This window comes from Galeopterus variegatus, unplaced genomic scaffold (assembly GCF_000696425.1).
Source record: "Galeopterus variegatus unplaced genomic scaffold, G_variegatus-3.0.2 Scaffold6559, whole genome shotgun sequence".
NCBI classification, from domain to species: Eukaryota; Metazoa; Chordata; class Mammalia; order Dermoptera; family Cynocephalidae; genus Galeopterus; species Galeopterus variegatus.
This window is the reverse complement of record NW_007732670.1, coordinates 67,027-87,252: the sequence shown is the minus strand read 5'-3', so window position 1 is coordinate 87,252 and position 20,226 is coordinate 67,027. Positions and strand designations below refer to the sequence as shown.

The 20,226-nt window shown below is 41.9% G+C and overlaps 2 protein-coding genes across 3 annotated transcripts in view; one reads left to right on the top strand and one right to left on the bottom strand.

The window, feature by feature from the left end:
• DOCK1 (dedicator of cytokinesis 1) overlaps nucleotides 1-1,757 on the top strand; it is a 27,969-nt gene extending 26,212 nt beyond the window's left edge. Inside the window, exon 3 of the mRNA XM_008591007.1 lies at nucleotides 1,334-1,757. Coding sequence (XP_008589229.1) covers nucleotides 1,334-1,660 — 327 coding nt within the window. The 3' untranslated portion in view covers nucleotides 1,661-1,757. The remainder of the gene's footprint in view (nucleotides 1-1,333) is intronic.
• Nucleotides 1-20,226, bottom strand: part of FAM196A (family with sequence similarity 196, member A) — a 37,998-nt gene that overhangs the window by 14,731 nt on the left and 3,041 nt on the right. Inside the window, exon 2 of one of the 2 annotated variants that reach the window (XM_008591008.1) lies at nucleotides 2,447-2,518. The exons of the other annotated variant lie outside the window; for it this stretch is intronic. Coding sequence (XP_008589230.1) covers nucleotides 2,447-2,518 — 72 coding nt within the window. The remainder of the gene's footprint in view (nucleotides 1-2,446; nucleotides 2,519-20,226) is intronic. 2 annotated transcript variants of the gene reach the window in all.

The following is a 20,226-nucleotide window of genomic DNA, read 5'->3' as shown; positions in this document are numbered from 1 at the left end:
GACCTTTATTTGAAAAGATCTTTAGTTGGAAGACACATGAAATAAAGACTCGGGGGGACAGAGGGAGTCCAGCTGAAATGTCACTCTATAGGAGGCTCTGTGACCTGCCTGCTGAGCCTTCCAGAATAACTTCTGTTTGCAGCAGAATTTGGGGGCTTGTGGGAATTCTTTGTTGTTGTCACCACTGTGAAGAGGTGACACTTTGTGTAGTACCACCTCTCATGGGATGCTTTGTACACGTGCATGGGATGATGGTAGGATTTGCGAGTCTGCAGAAGGCCTTATTTCTATTCAGGTTCTGAAGATGCACATGACCAAAGCAACAGCCTGTACAATCGCATCTTCTGTGGAAAAGTCTCTGTGCACAGACATGCATTTTCCCCGTCCATGCAAGATCACTAGAGTGGTCATGATGCCTTAATTCCTCTACCTGATGAGCCTTCCTAAATTCTGGCAAATTCCTGTGATGCCTGGACACTCACAATTCTTTTGCAAAGTGGGCCCTTGACTGATGTTCCGAATGTTGGTTGAGCCAATTCAAAATAGTAACTACTCAAGGCTAATTCCTAAAAATACGAGTTCCTGTCCTCCAAAGACTTGTTAAATCACTTTCAATATAACTTTTGATGTAAGTTAGTTCTGGATTTAGAGCTAAATTTATTTAAATTATTTCAGTTATGTTGGACAGTGTCCTAATAAATTCTTTTTTTGATCACTCACAAAATGTTAAATAGGTTTAGGCTGAACAAGCTCATTCAATGAACCTTCTCTGGAAATCTCTGCTCATTTCTGCCTTGTTGCACTGAGAGACCTGGTAAGTCTTAGCTCCCACAGTAACAAAAGCTAAACTGAGGAGTAGTGAAGGGGTTATTTTATGTCAGTAGTATCCTTTTACTGTTGATTCAGAATTCTTTTCCATGATATGAATGCAGTAAAATGTTCCCATTAAGCAGACTTGTCTGTTAAATTGCTATCTCTGAGTTTGTAACTTGGAGTTCCTGAAGAGAAACCTTGCATGGATGCATACTTTTAACCTCCTCATTGGCAATAGCCAAGAACAAGCTATGGCTTAGCATGCTGGGCCAGGGCTGCTGCAGGGGTCCTGGCTCCCTGCCTGCTACCAGGAGGCCCCAGCAGACTGTATGTGCCTTTTGCAAGACATTAATGTGAGGATAGTTCCAGTAAGGTCGGCATTTTCAGCTTTAGACTATTGATATTTTGGACCGCATAACTGCTGTGGGGGGCTGTCCTGTGCGATACAAGATGTTAGCAGCCTCCCTGGCCTCTACCTACTAGATACCCAGTTGTGACAACTGAGAATATCTCCCCCCAGGCTTTGCCAGATGTCCCCTGGGAGGCAAAACCACCCTTGGTTGAGAAGCTCTGCAGTAAGGAACGTGCTGATGTGGCGTCCCGCTCATCTCTGCCTTGCAGTTTCTTCTGCTGCTCCCAGACAAGGTCTCCAGGTGACCCCACTCTGCTTGTGAAGAACCTGGTCCTGTCTGGGATGCTCTGTCTGCTTTCGCTCGGGAGAAGAACCTACTGGCTCCAAGACTGTGTAGCCTCTGGCTTTTTCACTGTTCTTGGTAACTCTGAAGATCTTTTTAGAGGGGGTTTTTGGGGGGAGGTGTATATTAGATATATAACTATTCAATTATAACGTTTTTTTTGATAATTTGGCAGATCACTAAAATTATTCTTCAGTCTTACTTTTTAAAAGTAAATGAAGTCATAATATCTCTTACTGCTCTTACATTTTGTTTGTGAAAATTACATTTTTAAAAATAAAAAAAAATGTCAACCGCTCTTAGGGTTTTAACCATGTCTTAAAATCATAAATTATTGCCAAAAGCCTAACACAGCTTTTGCCTGTTGAAAGTTTCTGCAGTATTCTTGTTGGTGTCAGTAATATAAGCAAACTTCAAATTAGAAAACACGAAGAACAGATGTAGGGGCTCTAGAGAGGGGATTCTACCCCCAGGGATGCGAGTGCCACAGTCCTCCAGAGTTCCTAGGAAATAAAACTGTGCATTTGGTGTGAGCAGCCCAGGTCTTTCGTGGTATTCCTAGCACATATGACTTGGTTTCATGCCTTCGATCTATCCCCTCAGAAGGGCTTGTATTTTACAGCCTTTCCAGAACCCACAGTTCAGTGCTCATGGCTATTGATTGATTCCAAAGGAACAAGCCATCAAACTTAGACCAATTCTTGAAGCCACTAAGATGTATTTGCAATACAGATAAATGGGTTCATCTCACACTCACCCCGTGATTATATAGCTGGGGTGGAGTATTTAGAGGTAGCTTAGAATTATGGTCAAGAAAGGTCCTTTACTTTTCATCTGATAGAATCATCCCACCGTGGCCCCAGATGGTTCTTGCATTTGTGGGTAAACATCACTTGTCACTCATAATAAAAAGTGGGAAGAGGAGAACGTTAACGTACCTATAGATAATACATGCACTGTTCCTGCATGTGTCACAATTAGCTGTGTCTTGCCCCGTCCGATATGAAAGCCTACAAGATAAGAACAGGAGAGCATTACAAGTGGTGGCTGGGGGTCGCTCAGATCAGATGCTTTCCCAATGCCGAGCTCGTCATGGTAATGGAAACTGATTAGGGTGTTTCCCATTTTGCTCCTGTGTTTGCCTTCATTGTACACAACCAAGGCACCGTCTACAGCTAAGATGATATTTAAATTTAATTTAGGATGTGAACATAAGCTACTGGATGAAGGAAATAATCTGATTTTGCTATAAGCACAGGGAATTTGGGATGTTTCAGTTCAGCTTTATTTTTATGGTCTTCTAAGGAAACTGAGGGAAAATCAAAACCACAAATAAATATGATGACTTGATAGCTTGTGTTTGCCTCGCCACCTTCTGTCCTGCTAGAGCAGGTGTGGCAAAGTAGGGCCTGCAGGCCAAATCTTGCCCAAAGACTGGTTTTGTCCTGCAAGCTAAGAATGGATTTTACATTTTTAAATCTTGAAAAAAATCACAAGAGTAATAATGTTTGTGACACATGGAAATTATCTACAATTCAGATTTCAGTGTTCGTAAAGTTTTTAGTTCTGACAATAAAAATTGTGGAAGTTTTTATATAAATACCTGTCTAGTATCCTCAATTTTGCCTCTTGGTTTGCAAATCCCAGAACATTTACTCTGTGGCTCTTTAGAGAAAGAACTTGCTGACCCCTGTAGTAGAATACTGTACTGCCACTGTCCTGACTTCTGATTTACTTTTTTCTGGCTATATTCTCTGATGAGATCTGTCAACCCTATGAGACCAGACAGACTTTGGCTTTTGTTTGTTGGGGGTGTGGCGGGGTAGAGGGACGTTGCTAACTCTCCCAGTTAGAAAAAAAAACCTTGGAGTATTTTTGTAGTATCATGCCGAAGGCTTATAAACTTGAAGGTTTGATGAGGAGGATTTTCTTATTCCGGAATTGCCTTAAATATCTCTTGGCCCAGTCACCCCAAGAAACTAGTAGGGGGGTGCTTGGTGCTTTCACAGTTTCTCCTAACTCCTTCAACTGGCCTTTTCTCTCTGTTATTTTTAACATGCAGGCATATTTTTTATGAATATTATTTTGTACCCAGGGATAAACATGATAACCAGAATCTGTTAAATTTGTGTCAAGAGAAAAGCTTCCATCTGAATGAGCTTTAAACATTTTGGGGGCAAAATATATAGGTATAGAGTTACTCAACAGAGTAGTAGTGTGCACAGAAGGTTTTCTGTCAACATTGCTAGTCAATATTTTTTTTTATCAACTTTGCTATGTAAACTTCTCTTGTATGCATCATGGATTTTAAACTGAAAATAACTTGTTTTCCTCATTATATTTTGTGTTACACAAACATTTGACAAAAGGATTGTCTTCTTAGTGCCGAGATGGTCTCAGTGGGCTTTGGTAAACTCAGACGTGACCTTTGAGTTCTGTGCACTTTATTTGTTAATAAGTGGCCATATTCTGCCTCAAAGCGCTGGCAAGCATTTCCTGTGATTCACTGTATTTGAACCAGAGTTGGAATCATAGTATGGCTGCACTTGTGTCCTTGTTCCTCCATTGTCACGTCCCCTATTGGGCACCTTTGGATACCCACATTTGGCCTTTTATTCTCTCTCTGGCTCTGGGGAGAGAGGAGGAATGAACAGTCTGCCTTACGCCCTCCCATTTTTTACCAGTCATGGTGATTTTTCATCCTTATCTTTCCTCTCTTGACAACAAACCCCAACGATGCCTTCCACCTGGCTCCAGATTTGTCCAACCCATGGCCAGGGTCCTCCATGTCAAGACATTAGCCTTCTCCATCCTCCCACACCTTATCTATCCATATTGCCTTCCTCGATCCAGCTTATTCGACTTGAGCATGGGCCCTATGCTCATTACTGACCAAGTGAAATATTTGTGAGTGAAATAATTGTAGCGCAGGAGCCTAGGTCCTTGCAATGATATGTTCCATGCTGGATGTGTTGTCAGACTGTTGGGTTGCAGATGGGGTGCTGCTCTGTTATGGTGCTGTACTAGTGGGTACAAGCCATCAGGCAGTAGGGAGCATACCTAACAGTTCTCCGTGTGTCCTGGTCACATCCAAACTTTAGCTTCTTAAAGCAGGCAAAATTAGCAGTATTTCTTAACCATTGTCTGAAGGTACTTTTTCAAGTCTCCGAGGAAAGTGTGAATTCCAAGCTCATACAGCCTTCCTACCCTAGCCTACAGAACAAATCTCTGTCAAGCCTCATCAACACCCATTCCTTGCCCAGTACCTTAGAGTTTCCAGTGTCTCACTTGCACTGAGCCTTGCGTCTTCCAATTAACTTTGCTATCCTCATTTTATAGGGGAGAATACAGTAACACTTCAGGTCTAGGATGTCATTATTCTTAGACTGCAGGCTTCTGATGCTCAACGTAGCCTTGCCTGTGTCTTGGGACTAGTGTTCTGCATTACATGTAATTGGCAGCTTGGGATAGTTGGTGGCAGGATAGAGGCTGCAGGCACCTGCAATGCACAAGAGGACTCTCTTCCAGGACCTTGGCATCTTTCAGTAAGAAATTGCTTTCTTAAAGCCCTTCCTGAAAAGACTCTATTCTAATCACCCTGTAAAATGCATCCTTTCCTTCCCTGTTACAGTCAGTCAGCAAATAGTTACTAAAAGCCTTAGTACTTAGTTACTAAGGCACTATTCTGGCTACCAGGGAGACATGTGCAAATGAGATGGTGTCCTTGTCCTCACAAAGCTTGCAGTAGAGTGGGTGAGGAAGATGAACATCACATAAATGCATGCATGCATGCATGAATGAATGAATGGTTAAGATCATTTTTGATACTGCTGAGAGTTAAAGAAGTGTTGTAAGGGGTGGTTTTGGTTTGGACTCTAAGGATTGAGTGTTGCAAGCAGGACCATCATGTATTAATATCCTGCAGTGGGAATGTTGGCATGTTTGCAGGACAGAGAAAAAAGGCCAGCGTGCAAGTGGGAGTGGAGGGAGATGAGGGCAGATTGTGTAAAACGGGAGGCTCTTCAGACATTACTTCTCATTTACTGGGAAGCCACTATTGTAGTTTTTCTTGTGGGTGGTTGAAAGGAAAACACTTCCTCTTGACTCTTACTCTCATCCCTTTCCTTCTGTAGCATCACTTTTATTCAGTTTCCTTTCTCTTGCTTTGTTTATTCACAACCCAACCTAATTCACTCATTCCTGAGAAAATGGTATGGTTTGGCTGGTGTCTGTTGGTAAGAAGCAAAGGAATCATTACATCTACTTTGTAGGGAGACATATCTATGTTTGCTCTCTTTTCAGTTCATTAAAAAGAAAAATTGGTGGTCCATCATCTTTCCACCATGTCTGAGAAGTATTTTCAGGATTTTGTTACTATGAACCCTTCTTGGAGAGACCCTTCAGTACAGTTCTAAGGCATTATTTAGGATCTTTCTTTTGTTTAAAGGAATCAAATGTTTAGCATCCATAAAAGTCAGCGAGAGATTAATTTGTGGATAAAATTTAAAGTGTTGACCTGTGTTATGTGGTTAATTTACAGTCTGCTTCCAGCAGCTAATGTCAATCAGGGTATGCCTGCTAAAATTTGATTATGCACAAGGGTGTTCTCAATAGAGAGCTTAAAACTATGTAATCCTTTGTGATTATTGCTTTGATAATCCATCTAATTGTCACAGGAGTTTCCAAGCTGTAGGGTTTGGCTTCACTGATAATCTTATGGTCACATTAATAATTAGGTTGCAGCATCTGAATGAATATGTTCTCAAAATACAGATGAAACACATAAGTTCTTTCTATAGGACAGGAAACAAAGTGCTACTATGGAATTTCCCTTTTCCTTCTCAACTTGGAAACGTGTCATAATAATCAATACTTGGAATAATCATCTTTCTATATTGACATTGCCATCCAAACACTTTAAATTGCTGGAGCAGATTCTTCTCCAATGATAGCAGGGCTAGAAATCTTTTGTGATTTAGAAGTTTAGAGAAGGGACAGCTTAGGTTATTGATGTAAAAGCTGCAGAGAAAGAGCATTTTGATGAAAAATTATATTTCTGGCTTGCAAGTCAATTGCTCCCTTTGTAAAGCTATCTTCCCTTTTGTTTTGAAGAGCCTATACCTCATATAGGTTTAGAACCCCATGCCTCATACAATATGTGGATGTTCTGGGTGTTTGGCTAATATTAATTTGGCCAAATCGTATAGTCTTTGTGTTTTCATACTGAAGTTCACAGTAACACACTAATATAATCAAAGAATTCCAACGGAGTTCAAAAAGGAAATAAAAATTATCAACCATGAAAAGTTCTGGTCCTCACTTTTCTCCTCATATGAACCCCTTGGGCCCTAATGATAAGCATGTTTATTGTAAAATACGGATTTTGTATCACTCACTATTTCTTGTCCCTTTGGCAGTTAGTTGTCAGTAATCTCTTAACAATGTGTATTATTTGGCAAACACAGTGTTCAGTACCAAGGACAGCACCAAGAATCCAAAGCGCTGTCTTTCCAGTACTTTTCGTTTTCTTTTCTTTGGACCCGATATCCTCCCATCCCTCCAGAACATAGCTCTAACCAGGGAGCCAGTTTCGAGGTCCTGAACCTTTCCGTGACTGATGCCCTTTGAACTCTCCTTGGTCAGGATGTGCTTTCCTGAAAGTTAAAGGAGACCATGAGTTATAAAATTAATAGGGATGTAAAGGACATGGACTCAGAGTGCACGGAGGAGACAGAGTTGATGCTAAAACAACTCTACACAAATGGAAGAAACAGTAGTTAATGGGATTTAAAACAGAAGGGATTTGGATGAGCTAATTTTACAGGGTTGTTTTTGTGGTGTCCAGCTTTTGAGTCATTTCCACATATACTTGTGTTGAAGCAGATATTGTCAGAAGACAATGCTCTACTTTAAAGACAGTAAAATGAGTGTGGGTTAGGGAACACAGTGTGGAACACTAGTCAGGGCAGCCCCATTCGAAGAAAGCCTCAGGGCTGCTTTCTGGTGGTGGCTTGGACTCCTCAGGTTTAACTCGACGTGTAGTTCACCAGTTTCTTCAGCTACCTTTTATAGTAATCTGGTCTAATTCTTCAGTTGTCATCATCAAAAATTCCTGAATATGCAAATGTGTGTGTGTGTGTGTGTGTGTGTGTGTGTATAACTTTAGTTATAAGTATATAACATACTTGTATAATTACAAATATGTAATGTTTCTATACTTTGTATATTTACTAAAAAAACATTGGTGAAAATTTGCGTATGCAAATCTTCAGTTATTGCTTTTATAGATCATCAACAAAAGAGGGAACTGGAGTGGAATTAAAAGAAAAAAGGAAGGGAAGGTGCATGGTGGAGCTGGTGCAGCAGTTCTGATATCAGCCATAGAAATGAAAAGGAGAAAGGATGGCTACCTTTGAGCTGCACCACAGCCGTGTCCCAGGAGGCTGGGATCCCGAGGAGCATCAGAGAGCATCTGCTTTTTCATGAAGGCATTTCAGGGAGATCTAAGTTAGCAGAATCCCAGTGGTAGAAAGGGTGTTGAGAAATGCCAGAGAAAGGTCACTGAAAGCTTTCTTCCTGGTCACAAGTGTCTCTAAGACAGGGACTAAGAGGTGGGACTAGCTACTCTGATTTAAAACAAAACAAAACAAAAACATTGTTTGGTTAAAAGGTCAGAAAGGGAAAAAAAATGTTTCTCGCTGTGCTCTTTTCAGAAGCAAAGCCTGACAAAGTTATAAGGGTCTCAGAGAAGAATGGCTAGCAAGTGGAAGTTAATTTTACAGTACTTAATAGTAATTACTATAGTACTGGATTATTGGCTGGACTTTAATGTGCTGTTTCTACTGCCACAGTCCTCCAGCACACTTTCTGTAGAAGACCTTAACTGCTCAATTGAAAGTTCTCTTTTCTCCTTCCCGGATGACTGTGGATGGGGCATTTGGGTATGTTCAGTCGGGCTGCAGAATTCAGAAAAGCATTCTCCTCTCAATATCACAAGTGTGTTAGCATGTAATGTGCTGTGGGCCCCCTCCCTGAAGCTCTGACTAGGTGCACATTGCAGGGGAAAGCAAGTGACCCAGTTGCTAATTTGCTGCTCTTTTAAGTGGCATGTGCATTTTCAGCAAATTCAGAGTTTTTAGCACATAAACAAATGCCAGTTTTGGGATAATGCTAAAATCAGGGTGCGACCACCTAAGGGTAATCCTCAAAACAATAGTTACATAGGGTATTGGAACTGTTACACTGAATTAACTCACAAGCTGCATCCAGTCCTATGTGCACGGCCCTCAGCTAGAGATGGTGGTTGCTGCAAAAATTTTAAAGTGCACGTCTCTGCTCTCAACAACATCATGCCATTGTTTAATTTATTCTTCTACTTTTGATCTCTCTTGTTCTTTCAGCTTTCTCACTGGGTGCCAAAAATGTTTTTTTCTCTTGCAGTTTTGCCCAGGTTTGTGCTCCAGCTGTCCCTTCTTGATAACTAAGCCATCATTTATGTCAGCATCTTAAAGGGGTTTTTCACTTAATAGTGTCACAGTGACATTAATTAGAGGAGTAAAATGATACCACTACTGTTGTTGGGAGAAATCGAACTTCCAAAAGTAGTCAATGTGAGCTGTTTTCAGCCACTCCTCCTACGTCTTAAATCCACCCCCAAAAGTAGATTTGGATTGTTTCTGATTCTAAGTCCTCACTAGGAGTTTGCCAGCTTATGCCCTGGAAGTGTACATATTTCATATATCAGGTGTTCAGTAACTTAAATGAATTTAGACTTTCCCCACATATCCATAGAAACTCAACTATATCTGTTTTAAGCATTTGAGTTATTAAATGCCAGGATTTGGGAAATATCCAATTTAGGGTTGCTTAAAAAATATGAAGTTAATTTTCCTAACCAACTATAAGATCTCCCTTAGTCAATACTGGCTTTCATGGAGATTCTTTGACCCACTCCCCTTTTCCGAGTAGCAGATCGGAGCAATCTCTAGCCAGTGGCAGACTTGCTACATCAGGCTGAGTATTTCTGTGATCCTTGCTGGTCTAGGATCCCCACGCAAAGAAGTTGTTAGTGGTAAAAACTAGGTTGTGTTTTGAAGAACACAAATCACAGTGAACCTCAACACTGGTAAAGCTGTTTGAGGCACCGTTTCCCCCGCTGTGGGGATATCTAAGTGGGGTGGAAGTTGAAGGCTGCAGAGCTGTCCGGCTGGTGCCCTCTCAGTGCTCTGCAGGAGCAGCTCCATCAACTACTCTTGACGGGCCCCGTGGCCGTCTCTCAGTTACTTCCTCCACCAGAACCCCTATCAGTCAGTATGGTCGTGGTATGCTTCACTTCTGTCTTTGTTAGCCTAAATTACCTGGCATGCCAGTCACAGAAGAGATGGCAGTAATGTTTTATGCATGCATAGAATGATGAATGGCGAGCAAATGAAAAATAAAATTGAGAAGGTAACTTAGTCTCAGCAGATCTATGAGGGTTGATCTGATTTCTGTTCCAGTGAAATGTAGCATCTTTTAACTTTTAAAATTTTTTTTAATTAAAAATTTTTATCAGTAGCTCTCAAATAAAACTTTAGAAAACTCACTTCCATGTTTCTTGCTGAGTACCTTGAATATGGTATGGCAGTGTCCATGTTAGAGTGACTTTAATATAATCACAGAATCATGTATGTTTAGAGAATGTTATAGCAATCATAGGTATATATGACTCTGGTTTCTCTTGGCTCCTGCTCGTTTGCCTGGAGATGCAAGGTCAGGCAGTAAGGCCAATCCCACTGACTATCGGTTTCCTCTGTTCATCTAGGACATCATTTTGAGGAAAGGGCTCTCACTTGGATCACGTTTCTTGTATAAGATAGAGTCATGCCCTGATTGATTACACTAAGAGAGACAGTTTTGGAGTCCCATGTTAGAACTCTGAAAGACTATCCCTCTAAGAACACGATGATTAGAATGATTTCACAGCATTCTATGGCTGAGTCTCCATACAGCTTAAAGGGTTTCACCTTGGCTGCCTGTTCACAGTTCATGAATGCTTGCTGCACATGCCTGTGCCTGGGACCAGTTGCTTGGATGAATAAAACACAGATCTTGCCCTCAAGACACTTAAAGTCTAAAAGACTACGTTTCCAGGGTGGAGGAACTGCTTATATGTTAAAGAGGTAGAGTTGCCTAACTTTGAAAAGTAGCAATGCTTCCATGCCGCAACTGTTTCTGACACTCCTGTCAAGCAACATCCTTGGTCCTGGCTTGGCTGCTCTGTTCCTTCCTAGGGAGCTCAGCACATCCTCAGCACATTCCCAGCACCTTGTCTGTGGCTCTCTTACAGACCATTCCACAGTAGATTGTGATGATCTGGTGAGGTTTCTTTCAACCGTGGGACTGAAAGCATTTAGCTGGCCGGGAACACGTCTTTGTGCATCTTTTCAATCCTAATACACAGTGTGATGCTTTCCACCGATCACCACTTGATTGAGGAAGGCATCATACATGCCTGGTGCTTTCATGACTCGTAGGAAGTTAGTTCCCTTCCACTCCTACGCCCCTTCCCTGCTTTAAACTTCTCCACAACACTTATCACCGTGGAACACTCCATAAACTTTAGCTGGGTATTTTGCTTTTATCCCCATCTCCCTCCACTACAGTGTAAGCACAGTGAGGACAGAGATTTTGTGTATTTGTTCCCTGATGAGCTTTCAGTGCCCACGTGGAGGCCTGAAGTCTAGCAGATGATTAAGAAATTTTTTTTGAATAATGATTGAGTGAATGAGTGAAGAATCTGTGTGAGTATCCTTCTGGGTTAACTGGTAACATTCCCTTTTGCTTCTGAAAAGGAAGATAGGTCTATCAGGTTCCCAGCTGGGTAAGGACCATCTGTCCAAATAGTATTAACATTATCCCAGTTTAAATTTCCCCAAACAAGTGGAAAAAAAGTCAGTCATCTTCTGCCTCCCACACCCAGTTGTGAACATAAGTGGCTTAGTCTGGTCCCTAAACCAGCCCCCCACTTCCCACGCATGGAAAAGGTTATTTCGTTAGCCCATGAGCAGTCCTGGTGAACGTGTTTCACTGAGTAACACCCTTAATGAACTCAGTTGCTTTCTTTAGACGGTGTTGACAAATTAACTTTTATTGGCCTAGCAGTTCCCAAATGTGGTGACACTATAATTCTGAGGAGGCTGTGGCTATTAGGGAAGCTTTTAGTGCTTGTTTTCATTACTAAGAATTAAAATGAACAGTAATGTGGTTAGTGGAAAAGCGTCACAGCTAGTGTGAAGATTCAAACCCACGTGGCGTCTCGTCCCCAACAGAGTAAGTGGAGTCAGCTGGTCTCCCTGGTTCCTTGCCCAGTCCTGCCTCATCTCCTGTATTGCTTCCTTCTTTTCCTTGCCTCTTCCAAATGCCCTTTCCCATCCCTAGCTTGCTACCTTTTGCACAGAGCCATGCATGATGGAGAAGAGAATGTATTATTATTACTGTATGTACATTATTATTACTGTCAGAAACTTGCTGATTTGGACGGTGACAAGTACAGACATGAACACTATTATTAAGGCAGGACTCCCCCCCCCCTCCCCTTGGTGATTTATAATCATTTTTCATAATATCAAATCATAATATGGAAAAATCAGAAAAGATAGTAATTATTATTTTGTGTGTGGACTGCCTGGTTAGATTATAAACAGGGCAAAACTTACATTTTCTTTCATACATCCCTGCAATCAAAGAGATACTAAGTTGCAAAATAATGGCAATAATGATACGAACAAATCACCTGCTCAGAAGCCACCAGGAGTAGCTATTAATAAGGAAAACAACTTTTTAGGGCTGAGCTGAGGCTCAGTTTCTGATTCTGAGTTAACTTGTTTATGATTCTGAAATTCTCAGTTTCAGATTCTGAGTTAACTTGTTTTCCTGGAGGAGAGAGAAAGGTTAAACTATAATTTATTGAAAATTAATGAATATGAATTTCGGTGGCACTGGCTACCAAATGAGTGAAAATAACAAGGTGACTATACTCTATTAAAACACATTTTCCTGCTGGGCTGCCATTTTTCTCTAGCTCTCTAGCTCCGGTGCTATGATATGCTTTAACTTACAGAGGTGTTAATTTGAAAGCACTAATGTGCATTTGCCAGTGTTTCTGATGGTAAATATCTACAGAGGCTTTTATCTTTTATTTATGATTTCTTTTGATGTCTTTTTTTTTTTTTAGATCAGCTTAGTTAACCATTTTAAATGAGAACTTATTCTTCTGCAAGCTTTCCTGCTTTGTTTTGAAAGCCTGACCTTCATTTGTTTTTTTAAACAAACGCTTCAGAGCTCTTGCTGCCACAGATTAAAATTTTGGTGTGATCATTTATACAATCCTTGATGTCCAGTTATGAGACTTATCTGAGGAGATAGTTTAGTGCTGTAACCAACGTGAATTGATAGGAAAAGAAAAATCACTGCATTTTTGGTCAAAATATGCCCATTTTTATATCATCATTTCCCAGAATCTCAATTCTCGGGAATGTTCTTTGAAATCTGGCCTTTAAAATACATGCAAGGTTTATTTTCATATTGCTTTGAAAACTTTTTTTTCATGTGTTATTCAAATGTATTTGGACATCATTTTGTGGAAATAAGAACCTAGAGGGGCACTTGGCTGTCATCTGATGGGCCACTCACATTGCAAAGGTCCTGATGAACTGGTTTCCCAGGGAGGTTGCTCATGGATAGATGTTCCCTGGTTCCCTGGTACCCTGGTTGTTCTCTGGTTTTACAGATCAATGGCCTTGATTTTTCTGAAATTAGCATGAACCCCACCAGGTTTGGGGGCAGGAGCTTCTGTAGCCCCTTCAAGTAAAAGGAAGAACGTAGACTTACAGTTGCAAGAAAAATGCCTGCTTTTTCATTATGTGGGACTTATAGGCCCTGCATTTTCAGTGGAGGGCGAGAAGGGCTCAGGCCCAGCAGGCCCAGATGTGAATTCTGGCTTTCCCATTTCTCACAAGCTTTTTGACCTTAGGGAAGGTACTTAGCATATCCAAGCTTTAGTTTCCTCCTGGAGGTCATTCCTACCTCAAATTGTTATTTTAAGGATTGAATAAGACAATAGGGAATGGCTGGCATTTGGTATTGAACATTTTTGTAGGTTCTGCCTGGGGATACTCATTTCCCTGGAACTCTCCCTCAGATCCAATGGGAAACAGAGCTCCAGATCATTCTTGCATAGCTTAGCAGAAATTGCATGGGATTTTAAGTATTTGAAAACTACAACTTGTGTTTCATCTTTTTTAAAAAAAATCCGAATTCTGGGACACAAGTCCATAAATTCCATAAACGTTCATGTCATGCCTTGAATTGCTCACTTTATCTGCAAATGGGGTGTCTGAATTGCCTAGTGGCTCAGTGGTGAGGCTTTTATTCACGTACCAACTTGAAAGGCTGGGGAGGTATTTGAAACCTATTTTGGCATTCTGCACAGGAAGATTATTTAAATTACATTTTCAAGTATGTGTGATACCTACATGAAGCCCAAAGCAAGAATTTGAAATGTGTTTTATATTCTTAACAAATATATGTTGCTTTATTTTTCATATTAGGGATGGAAAGGCTTATTCTTTTTCAAGAACTTAAAAATAGTGTTTACAAAGTTATGTAAATACAGGCTATACACTCGGGAGAGTGTGGTGCTGATAAATACAGGCTATAGAAAAGGCTCACCGTGACCCTGTAAATTAAGTGAAGAAAATGCTAGAAAGAATATGATACGTGCTTTCATTTCAAAATAAAAAAAGTAATAACTTACACTTGGACTTTAGGACTTAAATATTCTATCACAAATGTATAAAAGCCATTAGTTGCAACAGAAAAAGAAAACTGTTTGCCTGAAAACTATTCAAAGAATTGCAGCCTTGAAGGACAAAGGCCAACTTGAACATGTGCAGTGGTGACAGAGATAAGGAACCGATAAAGCGTCAGCAGGTAAAACGACGCAGAACAGCAGAATCATTGAACACTCTGACGGGATTCTGTAGAGAGGGCTTTTTTCTCCCCCTCTCAACTTTTATGAGTATTTTAAAGTGGTGGCTGATATTGTAATGTTTTAAGACATCTCTGTAGGATATGTTCTCAGTGTAGAAAGGAGCCTTTGGGGTCCCTTCTCTCACTTGGACTTTCTTCCCTTCATATCAGAAAACGTAGCTCAGAGAAGCCAGCCCAGGGTGAACTCGAACAAGTCCAGGTTTCTTGACTCCACATCAACAGCCTTGCCCATAACACCAAATAAACGTGTCTCGTACTTTTCTCTGAAAACAAGTACGAAGGCTGACATTTCCATCCTGTCTTTCTCAACCCCTCCTCACCCTCTGAAATAAACCAGTGTGTATAACAGAGCAAGACAATGTCTCAATGTGTTCAGGCTGGCACCCTTGCTTAGCCTCATGAATGTTAGCACACAGAAGGGTGCTGCTCAGAAAAAAGTGACCTCTAGGGAGGCAGTGCCTTTTACTGAGTGCAGTCCGAGGACTGAGAGCTGTGTGTTCCATACTCATTTCATTTCATAAGGAAAGTGTTCTTAGCTGTCTGTTACAGCAGAAGCAGCTGGGGTCCAGCGAGGTTAAAACCCCTGCCCAAGCACAGTTAGGGGAGCAAGGATCAGTGTGACGTTCCAGCTCAGGACTGGCTGACCACCAAACCTGGTCATTCCACTCTGCTCCCCTCCTACAACTCAGTCCTGGAAAATGGAAAAACCGAGTGCAGAAGCTGACCTGCTGGTCTGGCTGGAGTGGCTTAATATGTTTGGGCTTACAATAAATATGGAGAGAGACACTGAAACTGAATTATTGAGAACATTAGAAAATGAAGTGTTGACATTTTCATCCCATTCAAATAGGGAATTTTAAGGGACGGGAGAGCATTTGGCAGAAATAAGAACCTTTTCGCTCCTGATCATACCCTGTTTTCTCTCTGCCGCTCACAATGCCCAGCTGTCCTGTGATGCGTCATGCCCCAGTTGGGGCAGGCAGCGCTCAGCCTTCCAAGGAAGATCCACGAGGATCCTTTTCAGGACTGCAGAGGCTGGGGAGAGCCTGTCTAATGCCACCCACCCCTTCTCCTCCAAATGTGACCATTCCCAGCTAACCAGGTGGAAGACTTTGATCTCAATTAAGTGGGTAGGTTTTGGCAAGAGCAACCCAATCATCTTTCTAGAGAGTGCGCAGCCAAGTTGGGATGGGATTGCCCAACCATGCCCAGCTTTCCCCTTCGCGCTTGGAGTGGCGAGGCTGGGAATTCAGTAAGTCAGAATCTAATGCCTAGACCTTCCTGGTTCTGTCCGTGCCATGACTGCCATAGTGCAGCACAATTTTCCATGTTGGTTCTTTCTGCTCTGTGACTTAAACAAATTAAATTGTCCCCTTATGCTTCCACCATAATTGTGATGCAGTATTTATTCTGTTTGGGCATGGGTAATTAGAGCGCATTCAGAGAGATTTCTCATCCCCTGACAGGTCCTTCCGAAGAATGCCCGATTCTGAGTGATTTGTCAATATAAGGACATAATATAGATCAAGTTTATCATTTCTGCCTGTCTAGCATCAATATCTAGGTGAAAGCAAGCTGCATCACACAAACATGTTCTGGGATGGTCTTTTATTCCTGAGAGGGGGACATTTTTCATGTTTTCAAAAGATGCCCTTTTATATATTACATATATAAATTACATATATGTGTATTACATACTGAGTTCTAAAGCAGGACCCCGACATCTGTATGGACAGTTGAACAATTAGGTGTGTATCTCATTAAACTGAATGACTTGCATCCTCTCAGTGTCTTCCACAGTGCCCAACACTTAGGACATGCTTGGTAGCTGCCTTCTAAATATTTTAATGGGCGATACACCTGTATGTCTAGCACTCACACACCCTGGTTGCCTGCACCCATATTTTGGCCTAGCACTCATGCAAGCCAAGTGATCAGATGTCGCCTGACTGCATTGGATTTCAGTTGAATAAACATGGTCACTACATTTTCAGACCATGTAATAGGAGTCCACAAACCATGACCTGTGCCCCAAATCTGGCTACTGTCTGTTTATAAGTAAAGTTTTATTGGAATGCAGCTATGCCCATTCATATACAGGTCATCTGTGGCTGCTTTTAAGGTACAATGGCAGAGGTGAATCATTGGGACATAGATTGTATGGCCCTCCAATCCTAAAATATTTACTATCTGGCCCCTTGCTGAAAAATTTTGCTGACTTCTGCTGTATAGGAACTGACCCTGAGATTCTCCAATAAACAGAGATGGCAGGGACCTGCTCCCATGATGGGGTAGCAGGGGGATAATGGGAGGTAGTGAGTCACTGGATTTACGACTGTTTCTGCAAGCTATTAGTCTCCTTGGGTTGGCTTGTTATTTAAAATTTTCTTCTTTTAAGTGATAGTCTCACATTTGCTCTGACTCAGTATAGGCACAAAATCCCTGAAAGCTTCATGATTTCATCTCTGCCTATTGGTCATGTTTAAGGGCTTGGTGTGGCTTGGTCCTCCTGCTACCTTCCCCCCTACCCCCCAGTCTTCAGGTAACACCCAGGAGATGCTGGGAGAGACCTGATCTGTAGAAGAACCCGCTTCACTTTGGGCAGTGACAGATTCTGACCTTGTGCTTGATATCCCTGAATAGAGCTTTTCACATTGGTTTCAGGTCTTCTCTCAATAGCAGAGCATCATTAGGTTGTCAGCACCCAGTGAACACATCAAGACACTGAATGTTTGGGGTAATCTTAGAAGCAGGCAGAGCCATCTCCACCCAAGGTATGCCACACTGCAGGTGCTGGTGAGTTTGCACATGGAGCCGTCAAGACCTGCAGCCCATTGGTCTGAGGATGTCATGCCCAGGAATCTCATAGCCACTATGGGGAATCACCACCATTCCAAGAACTTGTTGCATTTTTTAATTCAATGCCCCATTTGCCTGGTTCTTAGTCTTCAACAATTTTATTAGTGGCTTATTTAGATAGTCTCATGACCCTGAACTTCCTGGGAAGAGACAAGAATAATACTGAGAGCTCTGAAATAAGCAGGATAATTCCTGGCATTCATGCAAGCCAAGTGATCAGATGCCGCCCGACTGCGTAAAGGAGAATGATTTTAGTGACTTGCCCAAATGTTTTACAAGGGACTAAAAGGCATGATTTTGAATACTTTTTGCACATCTACCTACTTACAAAATGCATCCTGCAGAATGCTCATAATATAGCATGTGTCCTTTATTCAGTACCTATGGTATATGGGTTGTAGGGAGGAGCTTCATAGTATCATATTGAACCTTTTACCACTCCTATTTGCCAGAAGACAAAATTGAAGCTCACTGAGGTTAAGTAACTTCTCTAATCTGATAACTTTCTCTGCTGAGGCCTTTTGGAAATCTACATAAGCAAATGAGATTAATGAAAGAGTCTCTTACAAAAAATATTTTGGAAGCTACTGAAAGTGGTTGTTGCTGGTGGCACAGAAATTCCTACAGAGTAAGAACTGCTGAGAAGAGCTTGTCTGACAAAGTCAGTAGTGAAAAGAAGTCCTATTAAAGAGATTATACATTAAATGCATTACATATGTTCCAAGAAACATACATTGCCTAGGGCCGCTTGCCAGAGTATTAGCTTTTCCCTAGTTCTGTCATAACATCACACCCAAGAGCAGCCCCACGGCCTCCTCGGATCAAGCCTGCAGTATAATGTGGAGATCTGGGGGCAAGATTGTCACCTGCTTTCAAAGTCATGGGCTCCGACTGCCTACTTTCACCAGGACTCTTCTTAGTGCAGGTTAAATCCTATACAAAGCCCCTCTATGCTTTTTTGGGGGTGGCAGATGGGGAGAGAAACTGACTGCAGCATCTGAACATTCTCCACAGTTAATTTACTGATAGCCTTTAGAATATTTTCCATTGATATTTTAACTTATTCATTCAGTTCTCTGTCATGTCACATAATGCCTATATAATCACCTATGCAGAATGGCTTTTCTTGTTTTTTTAACATGAGACACAACTAAAATACCTATTTCCCAGCCCAGACCAAATACAGAAAGAAAGCCCTATGAATTCCTCATTCTAACATGACCGTCCTGGCACCTGCCCTTCAGGGAATCATTTGGGCATGCAGAGGAACAGAGTGTTACATTTTCGGGATCTGGGGAGCTGATTGAACTTGGCCAAAGTGGTGGTATTTGTTCCACGGAAATCAGCAGATGCTGCACACCCTTCTGCCAGGGCCGGTTGTTGCAGACGTCCCACCATAGCACCTTGACTGCTCCCACTCTTCGGGACCCCGTGCCGGACCCAGAGGCCTGAACCAGGGATAAAGGCTGAGCTGGCTTCTCACCTGCCCGCCTCTGAGGCTGCTCTCTTCTCATATGCTCTGTCAGGGAAGAATGGTAGCAAATTTGAATTGCAGCCAAATGAATGACCCTGGACATTGAGGAAGAGGGAACACCTTCAAGGTGGCTCTGGGGTTTGAGATCACTTGATTCAGTGTTGTCTGAGGCCACAGGGTTCGGAGAGGGATGTGGAAGTGAAGGTTTTCAGGAACATGATGCGGACCTGCCCTTCTACCATATATGCTTGTTCTGCGCAGCACCAACTGAGCTAGGGATTGATTTTAAAGTAAAACTATGCTTTGCCCAAGTCCTGAAATGGATAGGAGCCATGTACTGTGCCATGTTTTAGGGATACAGGAGCGAAGGATTTTTCTTGGTGATGGAAATGTTCTGTATCTGTGCTATCCTATATATGTGGCTACTGAACACTTGATATGTGGGCAGTGTAACAAAGGAGCTGAGTTTTCAATTGCCATAGTTTAATTGGAGTCTGAATTTCAATAACCACGTGGCTGGTGGCCACTATACTGGACAGGGCAGCTCCAGGGCTTTCACGGACAGTGTGGGGTATCAGCCTGTGTGCCCAGCATGTGGGGGGTGCCTTTTTCACACTGGACTCAGATACGGGCCACTAAATGTTCCCCAGACCAGCTGACCCCCCAACATTTCTGACCAGCAAGACCAGCAGTCATTGACCACCACTAACAGACACTGACCCATCCAGATGCACCTGCCTCTAAGCTGAGTATGTTACAAGGTCACCCGTGTGCTTCTCACTTCCACTTACAGGACAGGCAATGATCTCTGACCTACAGGTGAAGAGACGAGGCACAAAGAGGTACAGCCCTTGCCCAAGTCCTCAGAGCCACAATCCCCCGAGACATGTCTTACTAAACTCGAAACCACTTTGCTAGACAGAGTCTCAGAGAAACCAGAGGATCCTATTTAAATGGATTTTCCATACTTGTTCTAATAGTGTAAAAAGGAGCCGACATATATAACATGGTTTTTCTTTCATATCGTGTTTGTGGGTGTTCAGCCTTTGCAGGATTTGATTTGGGTACAAACGTCTGAATATGCACTTCAGCATACACAGTTGGTTCTACACCATTTGGTGAATTTTATTTCCCAACTGGTGATGCTGGTTTCTTTCTATTTTGCTATCTTGTTTAAGTCACTACCAACTACATCAAAGTCAGTGATCAGGTCACTGTTTGAGCTTTTAATTTTTCCTTGGGAATGCAGTCTACTGATCAACAGACCCCTGATGTAACCTCTCTTAGTGTGTTGCTTTTGGGTAGGTACAGACTCAAGTGTAAATGACTGAAATGGGATGAAAATGGAGATGT